We start from the raw sequence: 22,987 nt of genomic DNA, 5'->3' as shown, positions 1-22,987 counted from the left end.
ACTTAAAAAAAAACAAAACAAAACAAAAAAAAACACACCCCAAACTTGTTTAGAAAACTAGAAAGGATGCTAGTATGTAGGAAGTGGTTAATTCTTTTCATGACCTGAATATACGAAGAGGAGTTGGTTTCTTTCCTCTTCTCTTCTGTCGTCACTGGAAGGAGGCAAGGAAGGGCATCCCATATCTCATCCCGGAGAAAGAGAAGCTGATACTGGTGTCGGTTTCTCCTGAGACACTTAACTGCGGACCGGTACCCATCGAAGGAGCTTTTATCGGGCTCTCCGTCCTCTAAGAGGACAGGGGTAAGAATACATTGGCGATTGTTCCCTTGCAGATCACCGTTCTGCAGCTCTCTGCACTCCTGAAGCAAGCAGATTCCAGCAAAAGGAAGTTGACTCTGACCCGTCTGGCTTCCGCCCCCGTCCCCTTTACTGTGCTGAGCCTCACTGGCAATCCCTGTAAGGAGGACTACCTTGCCGTTTGTGGGCTCAAGGTAAGAATCGGGTCCAGGTTCGACCACTTCGTGCTATTGATCCCACTCCTCTTCTCTCCCCTGTTGTCAGTACCGCTTTCTCATACTCACTGTCAAGATTAAAACCTAGGGTTACCCGCGTGGCTTGGTCAGTTGAGCGTTCAGCTCTTGATCTAGGCTCAGGACATGATCTCACAGTTTGTGGGACTGAACCCCATGTCGGGCTCTGTGCTGATGATGTGGAGCCTATTTGGGATTCTCTCTCTTTCTTTCTCTCTGCCCCTCCGGCGTGCACGCTTGTTCACCAAGTAAATAAAACTGTAAAAAGAACTCTCCTGTTTTGCATGGGAGAGCCCTTTAAAAAAAAAAAAAAAAAAGGTTAACACTTAAAAGCCTTTCAAATGTAGAAGAAATCTTTTCCTGAATTTCTTTCAGATTTCTCTTGTATTGGAAATGATTTTTGTGTGTTTCGAAACCTGAGTATCTCCCTACCTGAAGGCAGGGAATGTTAGGGAAGACTTGAGTTAGCCTACTTCCCACCATCTTCTAACCAGTCTGTTCCCTAAACCCTCTCTAGGACTGCCATGTGCTGACGTTCAGTAGCTCAGGCTCTGTTTCGGATCACTTGGTGCTACACCCCCAGTTGGCAACGGGCAACTTCATCATTAAAGCTGTGTGGTTACCTGGTTCGCAGACGGAGTTAGCGATCGTCACTGCGGACTTTGTCAAGGTATAGTTAGTGCTCATTGATGATGTGGTCCTAGAATGGTTTGGTTTTTAAATCCAGAATGTCTGATCTCCATTATGTGCTAGCTTCTCCCAGAAATTAAAGGTGAGCGACCCTAACATTGTGTTGCCTTTTGTTATGATGCTGAGCTAGAGCTTTCCATCTGTAGGCTTTATGATACCGATTCTGGTTCTTCTCCTGTACCAAGTGCATGACTATTACTGTACTTATCACAAAATGTGTAGATATGTGTCTCTCCCCTGGTCATTCCCTGAGGGAGAGTAGAAAGATGTTTGTCTTTGTGTGTTCTGTGCCTGACACTTAACAGATGCTTGTGGGATGGAGAATGAATGCTCATTACTTGCCAATGGCAGGTCTTTGGATTCTCCGGGATAATTTGGGGGTGGGCTGAAATAGACCTCCCTTATTTGATCTTCCTTCTTTCTGTCCTGCAGATTTATGACCTGTCTGTCGATGCCTTGAGCCCCACCTTCTACTTTCTCCTACCGAGCTCCAAGATAAGAGATGTTACCTTCCTCTTCAATGAGGAGGGAAAGAACATCATTGTTATAATGTCTTCAGCCGGTTACATCTATACCCAGCTCATGGAAGAGGCCAGTAGTGCGCAGCAGGGCCCCTTCTACGTCACCAACGTGCTGGAAATCAACCACGAGGACCTGAAGGTTCGGGCGGATGTTGCTCTCTCCTCTTCCAGATCTAGCTAGCCTAGCAGCTTCTCTGTTGTTCTTTTCCCTCTTGCCTCCTTTTCCCCAATAGCAGAAACTCTTGTCCTTTAGGACCAAACTGATTCAACGTGAAGTTCCGTGACTCTCGTGGTACTTCTGAGATTTACCCAGGGGACTCAGATTACGAGAACCTGTGATCATGATTTAAAACTAGTAACCAGCAGAGCTGGATGCTGGTCCCTGAGGCACCATGAGAGGTTAATGCAGGTGTTGTGTGTCTTCGCCCCGACAGGACAGTAACAGCCAGGTGGCAGGTGGTGGTGTGTCTGTCTACTACTCCCATGTGCTGCAGATGTTGTTCTTCAGCTATTGTCAAGGCAAATCGTTTGCAGCCACCATCAGCAGGACGACTCTGGAGGTGTTGCAGCTCTTCTCCATCAACATCAAAAGGTGGGAAGGAGCCCTTCGTGTTCAGCTTCCGTGATGCCCACATTCAGCGGGAGCTTCCCCTGGCCCGGTACTGGCATCTGCTGGGGATCTGGTGAAACTTACTTTCCTCCCGCAAGCCTTTCCCTTTTGTGAGCAAGAGGCACCTAGTGTTGGCAGGGTGGCTGTTGGTATGCTCTGTCCTCTGCCACGCAGACCCCAAGCTGTGAGAAGAAGTTTGGGGACCGCTGTCACTCAGAAGGGAAAAGCTGTAGTCGAGGCAGCAAATCTGTGATGACTAAGTTTTGAAATGGGAATGTAAGTTGCTTCCAGACACCCATGCTGCCAGAATGCCCTTTAAGTTTCCTTGCTGGGGTAGTTACTGATCAGTAAACGGAACATGATGTCAGCAGTGGGAGTATGGTTGGGGTTCAGGGAGTAGAGGCTTGCATGAGGTGTCCTGATGATAGAGGTGTGCGTAAGGTGGCAAGTGTTTATTTAGAGAGCAGGGAGAAGAGGCTTAGGCTCTGTCTTTCCTGCCTGCCCTTGAAGAGCCATTAAAGTGCCATAGGCACCATTTCTGTCCTCTGTTTTGTGAAACATTAGCTGGTTGGAGGTGAAGGCAGATGGATGCCATTCACACAGAACTTGATGTACTTGGAGATTCTTACTAGGACCAAGGATCATGCCTTAGGCAGCTCCATGGCCTATGCAGTTGACAGCCTCTAGGCACAGGGGGCCACCTCTTCCCTCAGACTGTGGAACCTAGCAGGGGAGATTTTTATTTTTTTTTTCAACGTTTTTTTTTTTTTTATTTTTATTTTTGGGACAGAGAGAGACAGAGCATGAACGGGGGAGGGGCAGAGAGAGAGGGAGACACAGAATCGGAAACAGGCTCCAGGCTCTGAGCCATCAGCCCAGAGCCCGACGCGGGGCTCGAACTCACGGACCGTGAGATCGTGACCTGGCTGAAGTCGGACGCTTAACCGACTGCGCCACCCAGGCGCCCCGCAGGGGAGATTTTTAAATCAGGACTCCTGCTGGAGGTACACCGTGGGGTATATGAGAGTATATACATGGCTCGAATAAAACTGAGGCTCGTGGGTAATTTGAGTCCCTGGGCAAATACATTGCTCTGGGAATCAGGTATTTAGTCAGTATGGCCTATAAATCAAGAGAAGGAAGTCAGGATTGGTACCCTGACTGTGGCCGGTTTTGTCATCTGCAGTTCCAATGGTGGCAGTAAGACGTCTCCTGCCCTCTGCCAGTGGTCCGAGGTGATGAACCACCCTGGCTTGGTGTGTTGTGTCCAGCAAACCACAGGTGTGCCCCTGGTAGTTATGGTGAAGCCAGACACTTTCCTTATCCAAGAGATTAAGACTCTTCCTGCTAAAGCAAAGGTCAGTGCCAGATTCTTCCACCACTTGGCTGTGAAACTGGTCTCATTTTCTGTTTCCGTATTTGTATATTATGTCACTTCTCCAGCTCTTGCAGTAGAAGCGGTTTATCAAAGAATTTTCACCCACTTTCTCCTAGATGCCTTTTCTTTGTTACTCTTCTGCACCCCCAAATGACCGTTACTCTTCCGCACCCCCAAAAGCTGGTTGCTTCTCTGCCTTTTTTCCGTAGGTTCTGATCTATAGCTGTGGTAACTCACACCCTCCTTTGTCCCCTCCGCCAGATCCAAGACATGGTTGCCATTCGGCACACGGCCTGCAACGAGCAGCAGCGGACCACCATGATCCTGCTGTGCGAGGACGGCAGCCTGCGCATTTACATGGCCAACGTGGAAAACACCTCCTACTGGCTCCAGCCGTCCCTGCAGCCCAGCAGTGTCGTCAGCATCATGAAGCCTGTGCGAAAGCGCAAGACTGCTACCATCAGTAAGGCCCCTCCTGGAAAGACCGGTGGGGGAATGGGGTTGGCAGAGTGTTCTAGACGAGCCCCAAAACAGACCGCAGTAACTATCCGTGGGGAAACGGTGACTGTTCCGCTTGTCTGTTCTATGAAGGTAGAGATAGGTGCTGGCTGATTTCCCAAAGGCAGGATCAAGTTTCCTAGGGCCACCAGCGTTCCTTGTGGCTTTTAGAGACCCATCGTGCAGCTGGCAAGCACTCCCTGGCTCTGCACTTCAGGCCAGCGCTTCTTAGGTGCCTGGTAAAGAATGATCCTGTGGACCTTGTTGGAGAGCTTTTTCTCTGGGTTTGGGAACATGGCCTGCCTGATGTGAGGCGGAGGGTGGAACTGATGGAGGATAGATTGCTTCCGTTGGTCCGTTTCTCACCAAGCAGTGACGAATCCATCCTAGATCTCTGAGCCGGGAGTCTCACTCCTGACTGACAGAGGAAGAGGACTCTTGAGGGTGTGAAGGCTCAAACTCAGAGTGAGTGACTCCGGTTAAGCAGAGCTACTGAGATTTGTTCTGGAGTCCATGTTTGAGATGACGACGCAGCTCATTCTCCTATAAAGAAGTAGTTTCTATTGTTTGCTTTTTTTTTTTTTATTACTTACTTTCAATTTAGTTAATTAATTTATTATTAGTTTTTAACGTTTATTCATTTTTTGAGAGACAAAGAGAGACAGAGCGTGAGTAGGAGAGGGGCAGAGAGAGAGGGAGACACAGAATCCAAAGCAGGCTCCAGGATCCGAACCAACAGCAGAGCCCAACGCGGGGCTCGAACTCCCCAACTGTGAGATCACGACCTGAGCCACAGTCGGATGCTTAACCGACTGAGCCCACCCAGGCGGCCCATGTTCACTTTAAATAAAACAGTCATGAGGGGAGCCTGTTGCTACTAGCTGTACTCCATACCACATGCAAATTCTTTGTCCCGCCGGGTTGTGTTGTGGTTAGGGGTGGCGACTGTTGGACAGCTAGCCCTGTGCAGGCATCGCACTGAGGCACACGTCGTGATCCCGGGTGTCCTGCAGAGATTGATTGGAGTGCTGGAGTGTGGGCTCAGCCTAGGAGGGGCTTTACTCATGGAGTGGGTGCAGAGGTGGGAGTGTGCACTGATGCTCTCACGCGCTGGTGCTGCTCCCCACAGCGACCCGCACGTCCAGCCAGGTGACCTTCCCCATCGACTTCTTTGAACACAACCAGCAGCTGACAGATGTGGAGTTTGGTGGTAACGACCTCCTGCAGGTCTACAATGCGCAGCAGATAAAGCACCGGCTGAATTCCACCGGCATGTATGTGGCCAACACCAAGGTGAGGACTGTGCTGGGCTGGGTACAGTGCCCGGGTGGAAGGACCTCATGAACCGTGTGGTTCAAAGACACATCCTCTCTTAGGATGCGAGTGTAAAATATATGCTTACAGTCACCCTTGATTCCAGTTACGTGGTCCCTGGAATAAATGGCTATTTTGACTTCCACGCAGAAGGGTTCCCGTTCCAACGTTAGCCACGGGGTCACTGTGTAGAGGGCAGCAGGAGGTGGTTAGTGATGAGAAAGTAGCCTGCAGTTGGAGACTGTCCACTCCCTTGCCTCTATTTTTCTATCCTTGGAAGTAAGCAAGTCATTACCAAGGCGTTAGAAGGATAAAGGACTCATCTGGGGTCGCATGCTTCAGCACCTGTAGGTGAAGGGTTATACGTTTGCCCCCAAGAACTCGTGTTCGTTCTCTCATGTGCGCCTTTCCTCCCTCTAGCCTGGCGGCTTCACCATTGAAATCAGCAATAACAACAGCACTATGGTGATGACAGGCATGCGGATCCAGATCGGGACCCAGGCCATCGAACGGGCCCCATCATACATTGAGATTTTCGGCAGAACCATGCAGCTTAACCTGAGTCGCTCGCGCTGGTTTGACTTCCCCTTCACCAGAGAAGAAGCCCTGCAGGCTGACAAGAAGCTGAACCTCTTCAGTGAGTCGCCAGCTCCTGGCACGGCCCACCCTTCTCACTTGGCTGCTGACTTGGGGGCCACTTCTCTGTGGCTCTCTAGTATTCTGGGAACCCTCTGCTCTCTGCTTCTCAGTGGTCTCTGCCATCCTGAAACCCTGAGCTTCACTGGAAGTGGAAAGGAGGCAAGGGGGTGGGGGAGGGATGTACGAGAATGGGGAGGGTTAGCTTCTGTTGGGACTGGCTCAGCCTTGCTGGAACGGCTGCCTGCATGGGTGGGCAGAGAGGAGGCAAGATAAACACACAATCCCCAGGTTTGTTTGTTCGTTCTTCTTTCTTTTCTTTCTCCCTTTCTTTCCTTTCTCCCTTTCTTTCCTCCCTTCCTCCCTTCCTCCCTTCCTCCCTCCTTTCCTTCCTTCTTTCCTTCCTTCCTTCCTTTCTTAAGATTTTATCAAGTAATCTCTATACCCAGCATGGGGCTTGAACCCACAGCCCTGAGATCGAGAGCTGTGTGCTTCACTGACTGAGCCAGCCAGGCACCCTCACCAGGCTCTCTTAAAGCACAGATGCCTGGCCTTGTGCTATCAAATACTTTAAGCTCTCAGAGTACAAATCCGTGAGCTTTTCACAAGTCTAGCACTTTTCTGTGCCATTTACTGGCCCCTCTTGCTCCTAGAGATAGTTGATATCGGTATGAATGATGACAACCTGCGCTTTGAACCAAGGGAGCACTTAGAGCTCCCTGCAGGTGGAGGGCGGCAGATGCCGGAATCCCTATAGCACCAGAGGATTCCCGCGGTGCTTCCCAGGGGCTCTTCTGAGAAGTGGACTTCTAGGCCTTCGGTCACAGGGAGGGGCTGCTTCATGCTTCATCACCGTCTCCTCAGGGTTAAGGTGCTGTTCGAGTCTCAGGAGACAGAGTTCTTCCGTACCAAAAATCGATGGGATTTGCTGCCTTGTCAGGTCTTGGGAGGCGAGGTGGTCACGTTAGCCCTTTAGAGAATGTGCTTTCCAGAGGCTTCTCTTACTTGTTGCAGTTGGGGCCTCGGTGGATCCAGCAGGTGTCACCATGATCGATGCTGTAAAAATTTATGGCAAGACTAAGGAGCAGTTCGGCTGGCCTGACGAGCCCCCGGAAGAGTTCCCTTCTGCCTCCGTCAGCAACATCTGTCCTTCGAACCTGAACCAGAGCAATGGCACTGGAGACAGTGACTCTGCAGCCCCTGCCACCACCAGTGGAACTGTCCTGGAGAGGTACCGACACCGGCAGGGGTTGGCTCCGGTCCTCACCACTTTTCCCTCTCCCGGCACAGCCTGTCCCGAGAGAGTCTCTCAGAACTACCGGGTCCAGCCTGCGAGTTTCAGGTTGTTACACAGCCCTGTGCCCCCTTAGCGTACCAACGGAGCCTGGAAACCTGCTCAGGGCCGTCTGGCTCCAGTCTGCCTGGGGGGGCTTCTGTGCCTTCTCTTAATGCTCAGGTGCCCTTTGGAGTAGCCAGAGAGACTGCTCAGTAGAAGATGCTTAAGCCAGTGTTAGAGATGTGGGTCCAATCTTGCTGACATTATAGGGGAAGATCTTCCGGTTCATTCCGATTTCATCGTCTTCTCTTTCTCTGCAGCAGCCAACTTATGTGGTAATGGCGCTGCTGGCAAGGGGCGGTCTGCTGCACCTGCGGCGGAGTTCACAGCCTCCTGGCGCTCCCCCCAGTGGCCTTCTTAAGCATTGCGCTTGGCTTCTTTGTGCTAGGGGCCGCTGGTTTGCCGCGGTAGACAAGTGACTCATGATGTAAGACGCTGAGTTTCTTACATCGTAAGTCGGAAAGAATAGCCTGGCTTGGAATCATTGCCTCCCACCACCAGCCTCCCCACTCCCTTTTCTCTCTCTTTCTCTTTGTTTCCCCCCCGCCCCCCTATTCTTATATTGTTTGCTTAGGATGTGTTTCCAGGTTTCTCTGAGCTTCACATTTTTTTCCTTTTTTTTTTTTTTTTTTTCCCTTTGCTTCTCCCCCAAGTTCTGAAACTGAGTCCCTAACCAAGCTGGACCGGTTAGTATGCCCTCTTTCTTTTCTCTGCACGGGTGAGTGTGTGCCAGAGAGCAGTAACCAATGGTGTGGCTTTGCGTTGATCCTGCTTCTGTGGAAGAGTCCTCCTGCTTCTTTCTGTTCTGGTCCTTGCATGGCTGCCGAGCTATCCCGTGTAAGAGTGGGGTGTGTGGAGGGTTGTGCGTGCACACTTGGTGTTGACCTCTCCAGAACCTCTTAGTGTGCTCTTCCGTACCCCGCTCCTCTCGGCTCCTTCTCCGCAGTGGGTGAGCAGGGGGCGGGGGCGGGCCGTAGGACAGTGGGAGAGTCCTAGTGTCTGACAAGCCAGCGGACAACTTGTTCTGTCCAACTGCGTTTTACGCCTCGGGTCCCTCTTCCCCGGCTCTTTGTTGCCTTCCTCTACCCCTTGACCTTTTCCCCTCCAGCTACCTTCTCTATACCTTTCCCTCTCTGCCCGGAGCCTCAGCATCAGGATGTTGGTCTTTTTACCAGGCCCCATTAAACTCACAGGAATAAGCCCTGGGGAGCATGTTGCTGGGTACCCTTCCACAGTTGGGTTTCCTTTTTCCCAGGAGAAAATGGCTCCGTTTTCTAAAGGTGCTTTGTTGCACCCTTTGAATGTTGGCAGTTGGCATGCTCCTGAAAACGCTGTTTGTTTTCTCCCCGTACTTAGGGACTCCTAGGAAGTGCCTTTGTACGTTTTCATGGAGGTGTGAATAAAATACTACCTTTACCTTCCCAGTGTAAGAAGATGGCTTTAACCTTTCCCTTTGTGTATCCCTTTGCCTACCTATGTATGGGCACCTGAGCTTCGGGTCCCATTGCAGCAAGACTGTTAAGCCCCTCTCAGTGATCCCTGCCACAGGCAGCAGAAGGAAGCACACTTATCCGCTTTGAGGAAGAAAAGCCCTGTCTTTCAGTTCCGGATTATGAACATGGCCTCAGGTTGATCTCCAAGCAGGAGCCAGGTTTCTTCTGGCCTGTAACACAAGGAAACGATATGCATGGTGCCTGTGGCAGGTCTTATTGTGCTTTGATTTTGTATTTGGCATTCGTTAGCTGTCCCCAAGGTCCCTCCGTCTATAGTTTGCACAGGCTAAAGCACAACTGGAGAGAAGGGTTGTTGTTGTACTCAAGCCAGCTTTTCTGTCTCCCTAGGCTGGTTGTGAGTTCTTTAGAAGCCCTGGAAAGCTGCTTTGCTGTTGGCCCGATCATCGAGAAGGCAAGTGACTTTTTCAAAGTATATGGGAGCTTTCTGAAGAGGCAGGAAGTCAGTGGAGTTGTCAGAGGCCCGAGGCCTTGCAGCTAAAGAATATTTATAGCATAATCTTGATTTGCAGAGAAGCTCCAGAGAAGTCTTTGGCTTAAGGCCTTCTGTCCTACTTTTGGGGGGATCCATAGCAAGGGCGTTTCGTAGAGTAGGATGAATGCTGCTAGAAAGAACGCTGTTCCAGGAGTCATAGGCTTGGACTCGATTCCTGCTCCCGTGTTGTGGGAAGATTGTCATTTCTGAAAATCTTCATCTTGCTCTCAGCAGTCCATAGAGCATAACCTAGCACTGGTGGCCTTGGAAAGTAGAAGGGGGAGGGCAGAGCGTAGACCGTTCATTCCGCGTGGACTTGGTGGGGTTAGTGAGAACTCTGCTGTCTTCTGCACCAGGAGAGAAACAAGAATGCAGCCCAGGAGCTGGCCACTTTGCTGCTGTCCCTGCCGGCACCTGCCAGTGTTCAGCAGCAGTCCAAGAGCCTCCTGGCCAGCTTGCACACCAGCCGCTCGGCCTATCACAGCCATAAGGTACTCGTTCCCTCCCAGGAAGCCTTCTGCAGAAGTGGAGGTTGTGGTACTGATGGGGAATCAAGTGAGCTGACTTTTCACGTGGAAAATGAGGAGGGGAGTGTGAAGTCTGGTGGGGAAACGACCCCACTGAGATGAGACCCATCTAAAGTCTCTCCTGGGAAATTAATGACTACCCCTCAAAACTGATGACAAGCTGTCGGATGGGCCCCTGGTTTGCACGGAGTTTTTGGCCACTAATAGCATCAGCAAGATCTAAGAAAGACTGGGGGTGCTTTCCCTGGAAAAGTGTGAGGACTCGGGAATCGCGGAGATCCTCCTCCAGCTGTGGCACAACCCTAGATTAGGTGTACTTGCTTGTGGGGAGATTGCCAAATGGTTGTTGGAGAGACTCTGAGGGGGAATCTGGGGGCAGGGGTGGGTGTGCAGGGGGAAGAGAGGGGAGAGTCTCACCTATAAATGTAAGTGGTGGCGGAAGGCAGTAAGTGAGACCAGTTGCCATAGATGGAAAAGGTGACAGATCAAGGAGGAAGAAGCCAACAGGCCAGATGCCATGGTTAGCATTGGTGCCTCTAACCCAGAACACCGAGAAATTCAGGTTTCACCTGCTGAACCTCTTGAGGAAAGGCAGTTTAGAAACAGGCTCTTTGTGATAGGAACTCACAGAGAAACGGTTCTTCCGCTGTAGCAAAGTGATTGGGGATGTTGCAGGTCTGGAGAATCAGGTGGGTCCACATTTTCCTGTCACACTTTGATACTTATTTCGTGACTTCTGAATTTTGTGCCTTTAATGTTTTCTGTGTGAAGAAGTTTACCTGTACTGGGCTGCTTTGAAAACTTGTTCCCGGTAGTTGGCGGTAATTAACCTGTTTTCCCGAGAGGAGGTAGCCATCCTGATGATCTGCCAGCTGTTCTGTCCTCTTTGCTCGAGTATCATACCCAGCCCTTAGTTTTGGTTCATCCTCTGTGATACTTTTGTTATAGGATCAGGCCTTGCTGAGCAAAGCTGTGCAGTGTCTCAACACATCCAGCAAAGAAGGCAAGGATTTGGACCCCGAGGTCTTCCAGAGGCTGGTGATCACAGCTCGCTCCATTGCCATCATGCGTCCTAACAACCTTGTCCACTTTACGGAGTCAAAGCTGCCCCCGATGGAAACAGGTGAACTTGGCCTACCTGGTCGTGATCCTGAAATCTGCTTAATAACACTTTCTATAGCCTTTCACTCTCTTCTTCGTATCTCTGGCCTCTGCCTGACTGCATGCTTTGAGACAGGGATTTTACCCTGGTCTTCGTATCTTGTAGGGCTTTTGACGTTCAGATTATACCATTTAAGCGAACATTCTTTCTACTGCTTGCCCCTTCAATCATCCTTGAGTTTATTTAGTGCTCTGGATGTCAGGTATAACCTCTGTCTGAAGTAACTGTCTCTTAGGATTTTAGGGCAAAGCTAAGCTTGGACCCTGGTTGCTTTAAAGTAATAGGGTCAAATCTTGCTCTCCTGCTATTCTTTTTGCCGGTGTTTTATTAACAACATGTGCAGTGGCCTTTCTCCATGCTTGATTCTGTTTTCCTCCCTTTGCTTCACGTTGGCTGGGTACCTAACTTGTTTTGCTTTGTCAAATACAGTTTATTGATGTGTTTACAGTTCTCTGTTATTTACATGCTCCCATCTGCTGTCATCATCCGGTTCCTCTTCCTAATATTTTCATCCAGGAGTCATTCCAGAAAATCTCACATGTTCCCCTAGTTTTTTTAGAAGTTGAGCAGTTGGACCTGAGATCTCTGAGTCTGCTATAAAGATCCTGAATGCTCCCCTTTCTACTTAATTCTAACATACAATGTTTTCTGTGATATTCCTTTCCCAGACTGTTTTTTTCCTAGATGTGCCTGCTGGAGTCTAGGGATAGTTGGCATATTGATTGGGGCCCCACTTGAGACTCCCTCCCCAGGCAAGCTTCCTTGACCTGAGTTAACCTTAAAACAAATTAACTTCCATGTCAGATTTACCGTTGTTAATCATTTTCTGTCTCCTGCGTAGAAGGAGCGGATGAGGGGAGAGATCCTCAGAAGCAGTTGGAAGGAGACTGCTGCAGTTTCATCACCCAGCTGGTGAACCACTTCTGGAAACTCCACGCATCCAAACCCAAGAATGCCTTCTTGGCTCCTGCCTGCCTGCCAGGTATCATGTTAAAAGGGATACTTGAGGCCTGATCGAAGTTCTGTCTTTGAACAGATCGAGCCCTCAGCCTTTAGCCTTCACCAACCATTTTTTCCAGAATTAATAGTCAGGAAATAGAAGGCTTTGAGATCAGTGCGTTCTTTCTGATACAGGAATTCAGCAGTGTGGCAGAGAAGCGGGATTTTCTCGTACCGTATCTCCTCCCCTGGGGTTGAATATTTCTCATAGAGGGGCACTTTTGTGTCTCTCTGTATCCTTACTGGCAGTTATAATTGTTCTAAAAATGTTTTGGGAGCTTGATCAAAGCCACTTCAGAAGGGAGAAGTGAAGCATCACCTTGAGAATGTTTTATTCCCAAGTTGCTGCTGTGTTTGGCATCTAACTTCTCACTCTCCAAAGTGTACGTGGAAAAGTAAGGATCTGAATAGCAATCTTGGAAAGTAGAGTGAGCCCTGGTGCTCATTTGTGTTTGCAGGTTGCACGGGCAGTAAACCTAAAAGGCGGGTCAGAGTCAAGTTTATCATCACGTAAGATCTGAGGATTATGGGGAACACGTACAATCTCATCTCGTCATACTTTTCTACCCTCTCTTTTGGTTTCTAAGAGTAGACGCCTACTTACTTCAGTGATGCAGGATATCTGGAAAGGCTTTCGAGGACAGTTTGAGAGATTAGGAGACTGTTAATAAAGTAAATCACAAATGATGTTGATAACCCACCTTTTGTATGTGTGTTTTGTTTGTTCTGCCGAGTGCGTGAGCCCTTGCCGGTTTTTGTTAGCTTGACCTTTATGTGGGGATGAGACTTTGTACTTCCGTGTTAGATTTTCAAGTAGCTAGAAGTTTTTCTACTGTATTTTCCTCCCCTTTAGGCCTAACTCACATTGAAGCTACCGTCAACGCCCTGGTAGACATTATCCATGGTTACTGCACGTGTGAGCTGGACTGTATTAATACAGCATCCAAGATCTACATGCAGATGCTACTGTGTCCCGTACGTATCGAGCCAGCCCCAGATATCTTGTATTGGCCTGGGAGTGTTGGGAAACGTTTTTTTTTGTAAGTTTGTTAGGAAATATAGTAGACTTAAAGGAAGGTAATGGGAAGTAAGGGTTTTGAATATCAATGAAATCTTTATAATCTCTCGCATTTCATGGAATAGAAAGGTTTGAAACAGGGATGGATTTTGTTTTCCTTGTTCAGTGCTAAGTCCCCAGGGAATATACCGGCGGTTGCTACATAGTTTGTGCTAAGTGACTGTTAATTAAATGAGTGTGTGAATGAATGTCAAGATCCAGTTCCAGTGATTGTGTCATAGAAGCTCAATGTTCGAAGTACTGATTTTAGCACAGAGCGAGGATGAGCCTGCGATCTGATGAAAAGCCAGATCCATTTGTAGAGAGCCACTGTGACCAGCCAGTCTGTTACCAGGAACTGAGATTCAGGCAGGTAGGAAGTGCGTCTTAATCTATACCAGGTCTGGAGATGGGATTAACTACTGAATTTGGTCAGCAGGGTTGCAGGTGAGAGTAGATAGATAGGTCTTTCACACGTATGTAAGTGACTGACCAAGAAAGGAAAGTTTTTTTATAGACAGTTTCGTGAATAATATAAAACCTAATAAGCATGCTAGTTTTTTTTTTTTTTTTTTTTTTTTAACCTCAGGATCCTGCCGTGAGCTTCTCTTGTAAACAAGCTCTAATTCGAGTCCTAAGGCCCAGGAACAAGCGGAGACATGTGACATTGCCATCCTCCCCTCGAAGCAACACTCCAATGGGTAATGTGAAGTCTGGGTTTAGGCTTGTGTGTGCACGTGGTGGGGCCAGGGGGAGGGAGGTGTACAGCCTTAGGAGGTATTGCTCATGTTGACCAAGGTCCTGGAAGCTTTGTTTGTCTATCCTGTGTCTTACCCTGCTTTGTTCCATAAAGATTTTAAGGTGGCACATAAAGATGCATATAGTAAATAGAATAAAAATAAAATTGAAGCCATAAGAAAACAAAGAAAGGTTAATAGTAAAAGTGAGCCAAGGATATAGAAAATTTCTGTCCTGAGGTTGTTATGTGTCTTGCATTATTAACAAATGAAGATTTTATATTTGGCTGAAAGCTTCCCGAGAGCTATAGCAAAAATAAGAACAGTTAACAAAAGTCACAGTGACTAAAGACAAAAAACAGTCATTTTTCAGGAAAACTATATTTTCCTAGCATAAGAACTCTTCATTAAGGGCCCATTCTATTGCCTAAGGGGTAGTATCCCCAGTGGTCTTGACCTACAGTAAGTTTGTTAGCAAATATCACAAGAGATACCCCTCCTGATGCGCTTGGACACAAGTCAAGGGCATGACATTTAACATTTTAGTAAAAGCAGTTCTACAAAATGTCTAAATATTAGCACGATTATGTAACTCTCTGGGTACTTCCTTGGCTCACAAGTAAATTTCCAATGAAAGTCACATATGTAACTTTAAATTTTCCACTAGTTATATTATAAAGAGTAAAAAGAAGTAAGTCCAGTATGTAAAGAATACCATTTCAACATGCACTCAGTATAAAAATTTACTAATGAAATACTTCCCATTTAAAAAAAAAATTTGTACTGTTTTCAGAATGTAGTGCATCGTTCACACTAATCCCACATGTCTCTTTGGACTAGCTGCATTTTCATTGCTCTGCAGCTACACGTGGCTGGTGGCCACCTTGTGGTACAATTGCAGGTTTATTGGAATGTGTGCAACTTGATGATCTTCAGATAACCTTCCTTGGATATTATTTATTAATGTAAGCTTGAGTTAGGCAACAGTTTGTGCCTCTTTTCTTGGGTGAGAAACTACCATACAGGTAATTGACGTTTCCGGTTCAGGCCTTTGTCATGTGCTTTCACAACCCAGTAAGTGGAAGGCAAGGAAGGCCTCCACCCTCTTCTGACAATTAGGGGTTTAAACCGGACTCCTTTCTCCATTATCAGAAGGGCTTCCCACTTGACACAGAAGCCAGCCTGGGCAGGACCTGTAGCGGTGGCCTCAGTTTCTATTTGATGGTTGTACATTTTAGTTCTGGTTCTTCTCGTAATGGTTATGTAGTATGAAAATCCCACAACACAGCTGTTTTGGACAGGAGTGAAATGATACTCCAGGCTGCCGTGATGTCACAGATAAATATCTCAATTGTACTATTTTCCCGGTCTTGCCCAAGGTCTTGTGGGAGTTGGTGGGAGCTCCTGGGGCCTACTGGTCTTAGATTTTTCTGCCCGTGGAATTCAGGTTGTTTTTTTTTGTTTGTTTCGTTTTATTTTCAGTTTTGGTTTTTTTTGTTTTGTCACTTCGTCAGCTGGGAAAGTCTTCTCCTAAGGGGGCAAGATCCTGCTGGGCCCAGGGAGTGAGAGACAAGGCTGGGGTGTCCTTGTGGCTTACCTCTAAAGCATAGGGCTCTAGCTGGTAGCTCGTCTTGGGTTTACGCTGCTGCATGACTCTGCACACCACACGCCAAGGGAGGAAAGAACAGGCACTGTTGGGTGACTGGGGTTTCTTTGGCTCAGGAGATAAGGATGACGATGATGATGATGATGCAGATGAGAAAATGCAGTCATCAGGGATTCCGAATGCTGGTCACATCCGTCAGGAGAGCCAGGAACAGAGTGAGGTGGACCATGGAGATTTTGAGATGGTGGTGAGTCTCCGGCAGCAGGAGAGGGGAGGAAGAGTCTCTTAGCTCTCCTCTAGCTCTCATTCTGTGGACTTGCAAAAGCTGCCGTTTACTGTGGGACACTGACAGAGCTTTCTCTCTGCAGTCTGAGTCGATGGTCCTGGAGACAGCTGAAAATGTCAACAATGGCAACCCCTCTCCCCTGGAGGCCCTGCTGGCAGGCGCAGAGGGCTTCCCCCCCATGCTGGACATCCCGCCTGATGCAGATGACGAGACCATGGTTGAACTAGCCATTGCCCTGAGCCTGCAGCAGGACCAACAAGGTAGAAGGCCGTGCCGGGAACACAGCCGCCCGGCGGCCTTGAGCAGCAGAGAGGGTCTGGCAGTTACTGATATCCGGCTGACTTAGCTTGTCCCCAGATTTGGGGAGAGGTGGATCTGGGTGAGAGCTGTTCAGAGACACAGGTGGAGAGTGACAGGGTCATGGTGGGATTTGCAGTCTGGGAACCAATCTCCTCATTTCTGTTAGTTTGGTCTTTTGGATTATTTCCTCCCAAATCTGTTAGATTCCTCCGGCCTGTGTCCTGCCTGAGCTGAAGGAAGCCTTCCACCATGTCTGTAACCAAACTTGGTGGGTGGACAGCACCGGCTGTTGATTAACTTCCTCCAGGCCAGAGGGGGTCACACGCCGGTGAATTTAGACTCCCGAGGGCAGCAGGCGGCCAAAGCAGTGCTGTGGACGGGGTCTGGAAGGAATGCTGTGCTCACTCTCCACTTGTTTCCCAGGCAGCAGCAGCAGTGCCCTGGGCCTGCAGAGCCTGGGGCTGTCCGGCCAGGCACCCAGCTCTTCCTCTCTGGACGCAGGAACCCTCTCTGACACCACAGCATCAGGTAACTGTCCACAGCAAGGAGCGCGGCTTGGGGCCCCAGGACCCTCCGGCCTCGCTTCTGGTGCTGTGAGAGTGGAACGGGCAGCTGCTTTGACAGGCCATTCTGGACTTCCTGCTTCTGCCTTTGCTTTAGGAATGCGGGCGTGGAGGGCACGGTGATGCAGCTCGGCAAAGGCGCTCGTGGCTCTGCTTCCTGACACTTTGCATGCTGCCTGGCTCCCGCTGGTCTCCCGAGGAAAGGCCGAGAGAGCGGCTTGCAGGGTGGTCAGCTGTAGGGCTCCAGTGACAGCTTTCAGGGCTCTTCGCCAGAGTCCTGACGCTCTAGACAACATGGAAAGGGAGACGAGGAGTAGCTAGAGCTCATTCCATTAACTGTTTTCTCTTCATTTACAAATAAAAGCGAAGCGGCAAGAAGCTGAGTTCTGCTTCAGGTCGGTGAGGCTCACCTGCAGGGGCCTGTGAGCCCGGGAGGTGGGGGTGGAAGTGCAGAGGAACTCGTCAGACCCCGTTTTGTCTTTGCACTCCACCTCTTTGCTGATCTGATAAGAAAAAACCAAAATGTCTTGAGCAGAGAGTTGGACCAAATAGAGGAGGATGGGACACTGGGTGATCCACTAGAAAATCAACCCCTGAGTGACGTAAGGGTTGATCTAGAGTTTTCCAGAGTGCTGCTTCCCTGTATTTCTTTTTTCCTTCTTTTCTTTCTCTCTCTTCTCTTGGGAGTTTAACCCCGGATAGAAGAGAGGGGGAGAAACTGGCTGTCCCTCTCATCTTGCTGCCGTGGTGTGTGTCGCTTTTCTCCAGTTTCGTTCGTTGCCGTCCTCTCAGGCTCGGAGGTGGCCGTCGTGCTGTGCCGATTGTGTTTCTGCCGTGCTCTGTGGCTGTCTTGGCTTTCTTCCCCCCTGTATCTCATCCAGCGTTTTCCTCCTGTCTCAGCTCAGCCCTGATCCTGGATGCTGTGGCTGTCTCTGGGGAATTTCCTTGCTTCATTCTTAGCGTCTGATGAGGATGATTAGGAGGGGTGAAATTTCCCAATGAACTCCCCTCTGGACCACCTGATCAAAAACCAAACCAAACAAACAAACAAGGTTGATTCAAGAGCTCACGACAAGTGATTTCCTCACATAAGCACAAATGAACTGATTGCAAAACAAATCTTAAAATTCAGAGTTCTGTGCTTTGAACGGTAATGGGTAGTCTCTGATCTCAGCAGGTGTCAGTAACACCTAGACAGTGGTGACTGTGAAGCATTCTAACTAGAAAACTGAGTGTCCACATCACAGATTCTTGTTGGATCTCTGCACTGTCTACTCGCTGTAGTATAGCAGCGAAGGAAATGCCCAGCGAACTGGGGTTTCACTTCTGTCTAAGTACTGTTTGCAATGCACCGTGTACAGTGTTTGTTCCTGTTGGTGATTAACCAGCAAAGCAAATCTCTCCCTTTTTCCTTTGATGACAGGATGTATCAACCACATTGTGTCCCCTCTGCACTATGTGGTTTGATGCTGTCGCCCCCAGGAGGGGTTTTTACCTGTAACAGCTCTCGTTATTCTCTTAGCTCCAGCCTCGGACGATGAGGGCAGCACGGCGGCGACTGACGGCTCCACCCTTCGGACCTCCCCTGCTGAGCATGGTGGTAGCGTGGGCTCGGAGAGCGGGGGGAGCGCCGTGGACTCGGTGGCTGGCGAGCACAGTGGTAATGTGGCTGGGGGGCCCGATCTCCCTGGGCAGGGGCGGGAACACACTAGGAATCTCTGCCTGGGTCCTGGGGGTTGGTGTCAGGCAAGGGAAGTTTTTTTTTTTTTTTTTTTTTTTTAATTTTTTTTTTTTTTTTCAACGTTTATTTATTTTTGGGACAGAGAGAGACAGAGCATGAACGGGGGAGGGGCAGAGAGAGAGGGAGACACAGAATCGGAAACAGGCTCCAGGCTCCGAGCCATCAGCCCAGAGCCTGACGCGGGGCTCGAACTCACGGACCGCGAGATCGTGACCTGGCTGAAGTCGGACGCTTAACCGACTGCGCCACCCAGGCGCCCCCAAGGGAAGTTTTGAGGGCTCGCTGAAAGCCTTGAGAAATTCATTTGACCTCAACTTTGGAGTTTCAAACGCTCAGGGATAATAGCTTAAGCAGCAGATGGTTAATATTGGGATATTTTACAGGCCACTTTTAGTTGTCTCTTTTTGGAAGAAAGCAGTGACATGCATAATCCCAAGTCATGATTGATCTAAAACAGTTAACGGTACGACCTTAAAGTCCATCATACTGTGGCTCTTGTCCCCCTCTATTGGGGGAAGCTGTTCTGGACAGTCCTCCTGTTGATGATCTGATGTGTTAACATGGCAGGCCATAGTCTACTGGTTGAAAGGGCAGGGCTCTAGAATGAGAAAGCATGCCATTTTGGTTCGACCTTGTAAACCAGTCTGTGGTTAAAAATTTGAAATGAAAATATTTTGTAGAAGAGATTAAGAGTAGCTGGTAATTTCTAGATTCCCAAGTCAATGTGAGTGTCCTTTGAAGATTGTTTTTGTAGGTGGATCTTCTATACCGTAGAAGGTTGAGTGACTGGTGCCCTGGGAGTCTTTCAGCATAGTGCTATGGGGCCAGAGTCTTGCATTCACTCCGTATTTATTTTCTTCTTCACGCAGAAGAAAAAACGTTCCAAAGCTACTGGTTGTCTCCTAACTGTTGCGGACTTCAGAATGCGTTGGGTGCCACCACACTTGGGAGACGATACACACTTTTGTAACCTTTTCCCTCTAGTATCTGGTCGGAGCAGTGCTTATGGTGATGCCACAGTGGAGGGGCACCCAGCTGGACCAGGAAGTGTCAGCTCAAGCACTGGAGCCATCAGCACCACCACCGGACACCAGGAAGGAGACGGCTCTGAGGGTGAAGGAGAAGGGGAAGGAGAAGGAGATGTCCATACTAGCAACAGGTTAGGACTTGGTCATTTGTAGTCAAGAGACTGTAGGAGAAGATTCCAGGAACAGGATGATGGACCAGTTGCAGGAGGTGGCGTCACGATACCAGTCTATTTCTTTTGAAATACCGAAGGCAATAAATTCAGGAAACAGTTTAAGGTCTTAGGAAGCCTTCTAGGTTTGTCTTCTTTACCCTAATTAGGATTACATCAGTGTAGGTTCATGGCAGAGAGGATAGAAAGTAGTTTTTCTCTTAAGGTCCCGGATATCCCTCAGTCACTATAAAGTGATTTTCAGAAAACCGTGTATCTTCCCGCTCAAATCTTTCTTGTTTCCTCATCACCCATGAGCCCATGTTGTAGCATTCTCTTTACAAGCAGCACTGTTCTAGGCTCAACAGTTGTAGCTGCTAGGTATGTACTAGAAGTAGTAGCTCCCGTGTTCAGCGTGTTTATAAGGTGACAGAGCAAATACGTGTTTATAGCTGGAGATACCAGTGGTAGGGCATTTGGCAAATTGAAAGCGATCTGTAAAATCCTAATCCGTCTCCTTCAAGAAGTTGTGGTGGTGTTTGGTGCTGGATTGTTGGAGTGAATGTAGTCTGAACCGAGAGGTGACTAGAGAATGTGTTCTAATGTTTGTTAGATTTGTTAATAGATAACTACCCACAGGTATCACATTAGTGCAGAAATAATAACTGGCACTTTGAACTCCACGATTTCTACAAAAGGTCACTAGAGCTGATAGGCATCAGAGACATTTTCAGAGGGCGTCAGCGAGTGTCTCCCATATTCCCTGTTTCCTTCCACTTGAACCTCAGTTCTTGGAATATCTCTGATGAAGGTGACCTCTGGCTCAGCTGATGATATTTTGATGGGGTTTGTTTTTTAACTTAACACGAAGGGGTTTTTTACTTAATCTTTTTTTTCCTCACTTAATGTGCTCTCTGGGTTAATTGTATGTGTCCAGAGAATGTGGTCTTTGTGATTTCTTGTTTTTTGAAATTTATTTAAAACCTTTTTAATCCAGTCTTCCATTGCTTGTTAATCAAAATGGTTAACTTTATTTGTGATTAGTGTTAATTACTGATGTATTTGAATTTATGCCTACCTTTTACCTCCTGCTGTTTCTTTGTTTTGCCTGTTTCGGTGCTTCTTTTTGTCTTTGCAGTCCTCTTTTGGGTTGATTTCCTGTGTTTTCATTCCTTTTTCTTTCCTTTTACCTGCCCGCCCCCCCCATGTTTGGTATTGCAGTGTCTTGGTGGTTACCCTCCTCATTTCAGTGTGTACGTTTAACTTCTCCAAAACCAGAGTTAACTAAGAGCTGTATCTTCTACCTGAATACTAGAGAGGACCTTAGAAGGCTTGGCCCCTTCTTATCAACTTGAGCGGTGACTTTCCTGTGCTTTAATTTCTTTTTAAAAAAGGCTTTTGAAGCTTTCAAGGTATTGTTACTGTTTTATATAGTTTATGTGGTCAGTGTTTATTCAGATTTACTTATATGTTTACCTCTTCCGGTGCTCGGCATTTTCTTGTGCATGTCAGACCTTCTGTCTGGGATCATTTTCTTTTCTTCTTTTTTTTTTTTTAAACTTTTTTTTTTTTTTTTAACGTTTATTTATTTTTGAGACAGAGAGAGACAGAGCATGAACGGGGGAGGGTCAGAGAGAGGGAGACACAGAATCGGAAACAGGCTCCAGGCTCTGAGCTGTCAGCACAGAGCCCGACATGGGGCTCGAGCTCACGGACCGCGAGATCATGACCTGAGCCGAAGTCGGATGCTTAACCCACTGAGCCACCCAGGCGCCCCTGTCTGGGATCCTTTTCGATTGAAGATGTCATTTAGATTTTCCTTTAGGGGAGGGTGGCTGGTTACAAAATCTCAGATTTTTCTCAGTCTGAAAATGTCTTTATTCAGCTCACATTTTGTAGACATGTTTTTGATGGGTATACAGTTTTCTTTGAGAGTTTTCTCCCGCCAAATTGAAAATGATACTTACTGTGAGAAGTCACCTACTGTCATAATTACTGCTTCTTTGAAAATAGTGTCCTTACTGGTGCTTATAAAATCTTTATTTTATCATTGTTTTTAGGATATGGTTAGGATGGGTTTCTTTGCATTTCTTCTACTTAGTGGTCTTTGGAAATGTTGAATGTTTGAGTTAGTGTCTTTTTATTCTAGACGATTCTCACCTATTATGCTCAACAGATACTGCTTCTGTCTCGTTTTCTGTCATTTTTTCTTTCTGGGAGCCTACTTAAAATAGATGTTTTACTATCATATTCTCTTTTCCATCTCTCATGATGGCTTTTTTTTCTTTGAAAAAATCACCTGTGCTTAATTTATAGTTTCTTACGATCTGTTTGAAGCTTTCCAGTTGTTTTTGTTACATCTGTTTGTAGTTGTAAACCACATTAATTGATTTTTCTGTTATTAAACCAACCTTGTGAGGACATTTGCTTGTGATATCCGGTCCTTTGCATCACTGGATTTGAATTGCTAATATTTTATCTAGACCTGTAATTTTTGTTTGAAATGTTTTTGTCAGGTATTGTTATTTATATTATTCTGGCCTCCTAAAGTGAGGACATGTTTCCCCTTTTGCTGTCTTTTAGAAGAGCTTATGTGAGAACAGCATTATATAATCTATAAATTCTCTTATAAAAATTTAGCAGTGGACTCATCTGGTCTGGACTTTCTTTAAGGGAAGATTTAAAATCACAGATTCAGGGGTGTCTAGGTGGTTCAGTTGGTTACGTGTCTGACTTTTAATTTCAGCTCAGGTCATGATTTCACAGTTCATGGGATCAAGCTTTCCTGTTGGTCTCTGTGTTGACAGTGTGGAGCCCGCTTGGGATTCTCATTCTCTCTCTCTCTCTCTCTCTCTCTCTCTCTCTCTCTCTCTCTCCCCCCTCTCTCCCCCACTCCCTCCCTCCCCCTCCCCCTGCCCCCTCCCTCCCTCTCCCTCTCCCTCTGCCCCTCCACCCCTCCCCCGCTCATGCTCTTTCTGTCCCTTAAATAAACTTTAAAAAGTTTACAGATTCATTTAAAAAATTTTTTTTTTTCAACGTTTATTTATTTTTGGGACAGAGAGAGACAGAGCATGAACGGGGGAGGGGCAGAGAGAGAGGGAGACACAGAATCGGAAACAGGCTCCAGGCTCTGAGCCATCAGCCCAGAGCCCGACGCGGGGCTCGAACTCACGGACCGTGAGATCGTGACCTGGCTGAAGTCGGACGCTTAACCGACTGCGCCACCCAGGCGCCCCCAGATTCATTTTTTAAATGATACAGAATTTTTTATGTTTCCTCATGTGTCAGTTTTGGTATGTTGTCCTTTTCAAATAATTTGTTAATTTTTTA

At 47.8% G+C, this 22,987-nt stretch overlaps 1 protein-coding gene across 6 annotated transcripts in view; it reads left to right on the top strand.

Annotated features, from left to right (window-relative positions):
- The window catches only part of UBR4 (ubiquitin protein ligase E3 component n-recognin 4), a 134,826-nt gene that overhangs the window by 54,500 nt on the left and 57,339 nt on the right, over window positions 1–22,987 (top strand). For 2 of the 6 annotated variants that reach the window (XM_086715843.1, XM_086715841.1), the window contains exons 41-61: window positions 336–494; window positions 1,051–1,203; window positions 1,656–1,883; window positions 2,179–2,336; window positions 3,541–3,712; window positions 3,994–4,195; window positions 5,360–5,523; window positions 5,965–6,181; window positions 7,195–7,411; window positions 8,170–8,202; window positions 9,358–9,421; window positions 9,859–9,993; window positions 10,978–11,152; window positions 12,033–12,173; window positions 13,044–13,165; window positions 13,837–13,948; window positions 15,707–15,837; window positions 15,959–16,136; window positions 16,600–16,704; window positions 18,262–18,399; window positions 19,465–19,639. In XM_086715843.1, coding sequence (XP_086571969.1) covers window positions 336–494; window positions 1,051–1,203; window positions 1,656–1,883; window positions 2,179–2,336; window positions 3,541–3,712; window positions 3,994–4,195; window positions 5,360–5,523; window positions 5,965–6,181; window positions 7,195–7,411; window positions 8,170–8,202; window positions 9,358–9,421; window positions 9,859–9,993; window positions 10,978–11,152; window positions 12,033–12,173; window positions 13,044–13,165; window positions 13,837–13,948; window positions 15,707–15,837; window positions 15,959–16,136; window positions 16,600–16,704; window positions 18,262–18,399; window positions 19,465–19,639 — 3,179 coding nt within the window. Of the gene's footprint in view, window positions 1–335; window positions 495–1,050; window positions 1,204–1,655; window positions 1,884–2,178; window positions 2,337–3,540; window positions 3,713–3,993; window positions 4,196–5,359; window positions 5,524–5,964; window positions 6,182–7,194; window positions 7,412–8,169; window positions 8,203–9,357; window positions 9,422–9,858; window positions 9,994–10,977; window positions 11,153–11,859; window positions 11,944–12,032; window positions 12,174–13,043; window positions 13,166–13,836; window positions 13,949–15,706; window positions 15,838–15,958; window positions 16,137–16,599; window positions 16,705–18,261; window positions 18,400–19,464; window positions 19,640–22,987 lie in introns of all 6 variants that reach the window. The other 4 variants (XM_086715846.1, XM_086715842.1, XM_086715844.1 and 1 more) reach the window with 4 other exon arrangements.

This window comes from Puma concolor, chromosome C1, assembly GCF_028749965.1.
Source record: "Puma concolor isolate L17-30 chromosome C1, mPumCon1.1.hap2, whole genome shotgun sequence".
NCBI lineage: Eukaryota > Metazoa > Chordata > Mammalia > Carnivora > Felidae > Puma > Puma concolor.
Note: the sequence above shows the minus strand (reverse complement) of the source record. Positions and strands in the feature narration are given on the sequence as shown.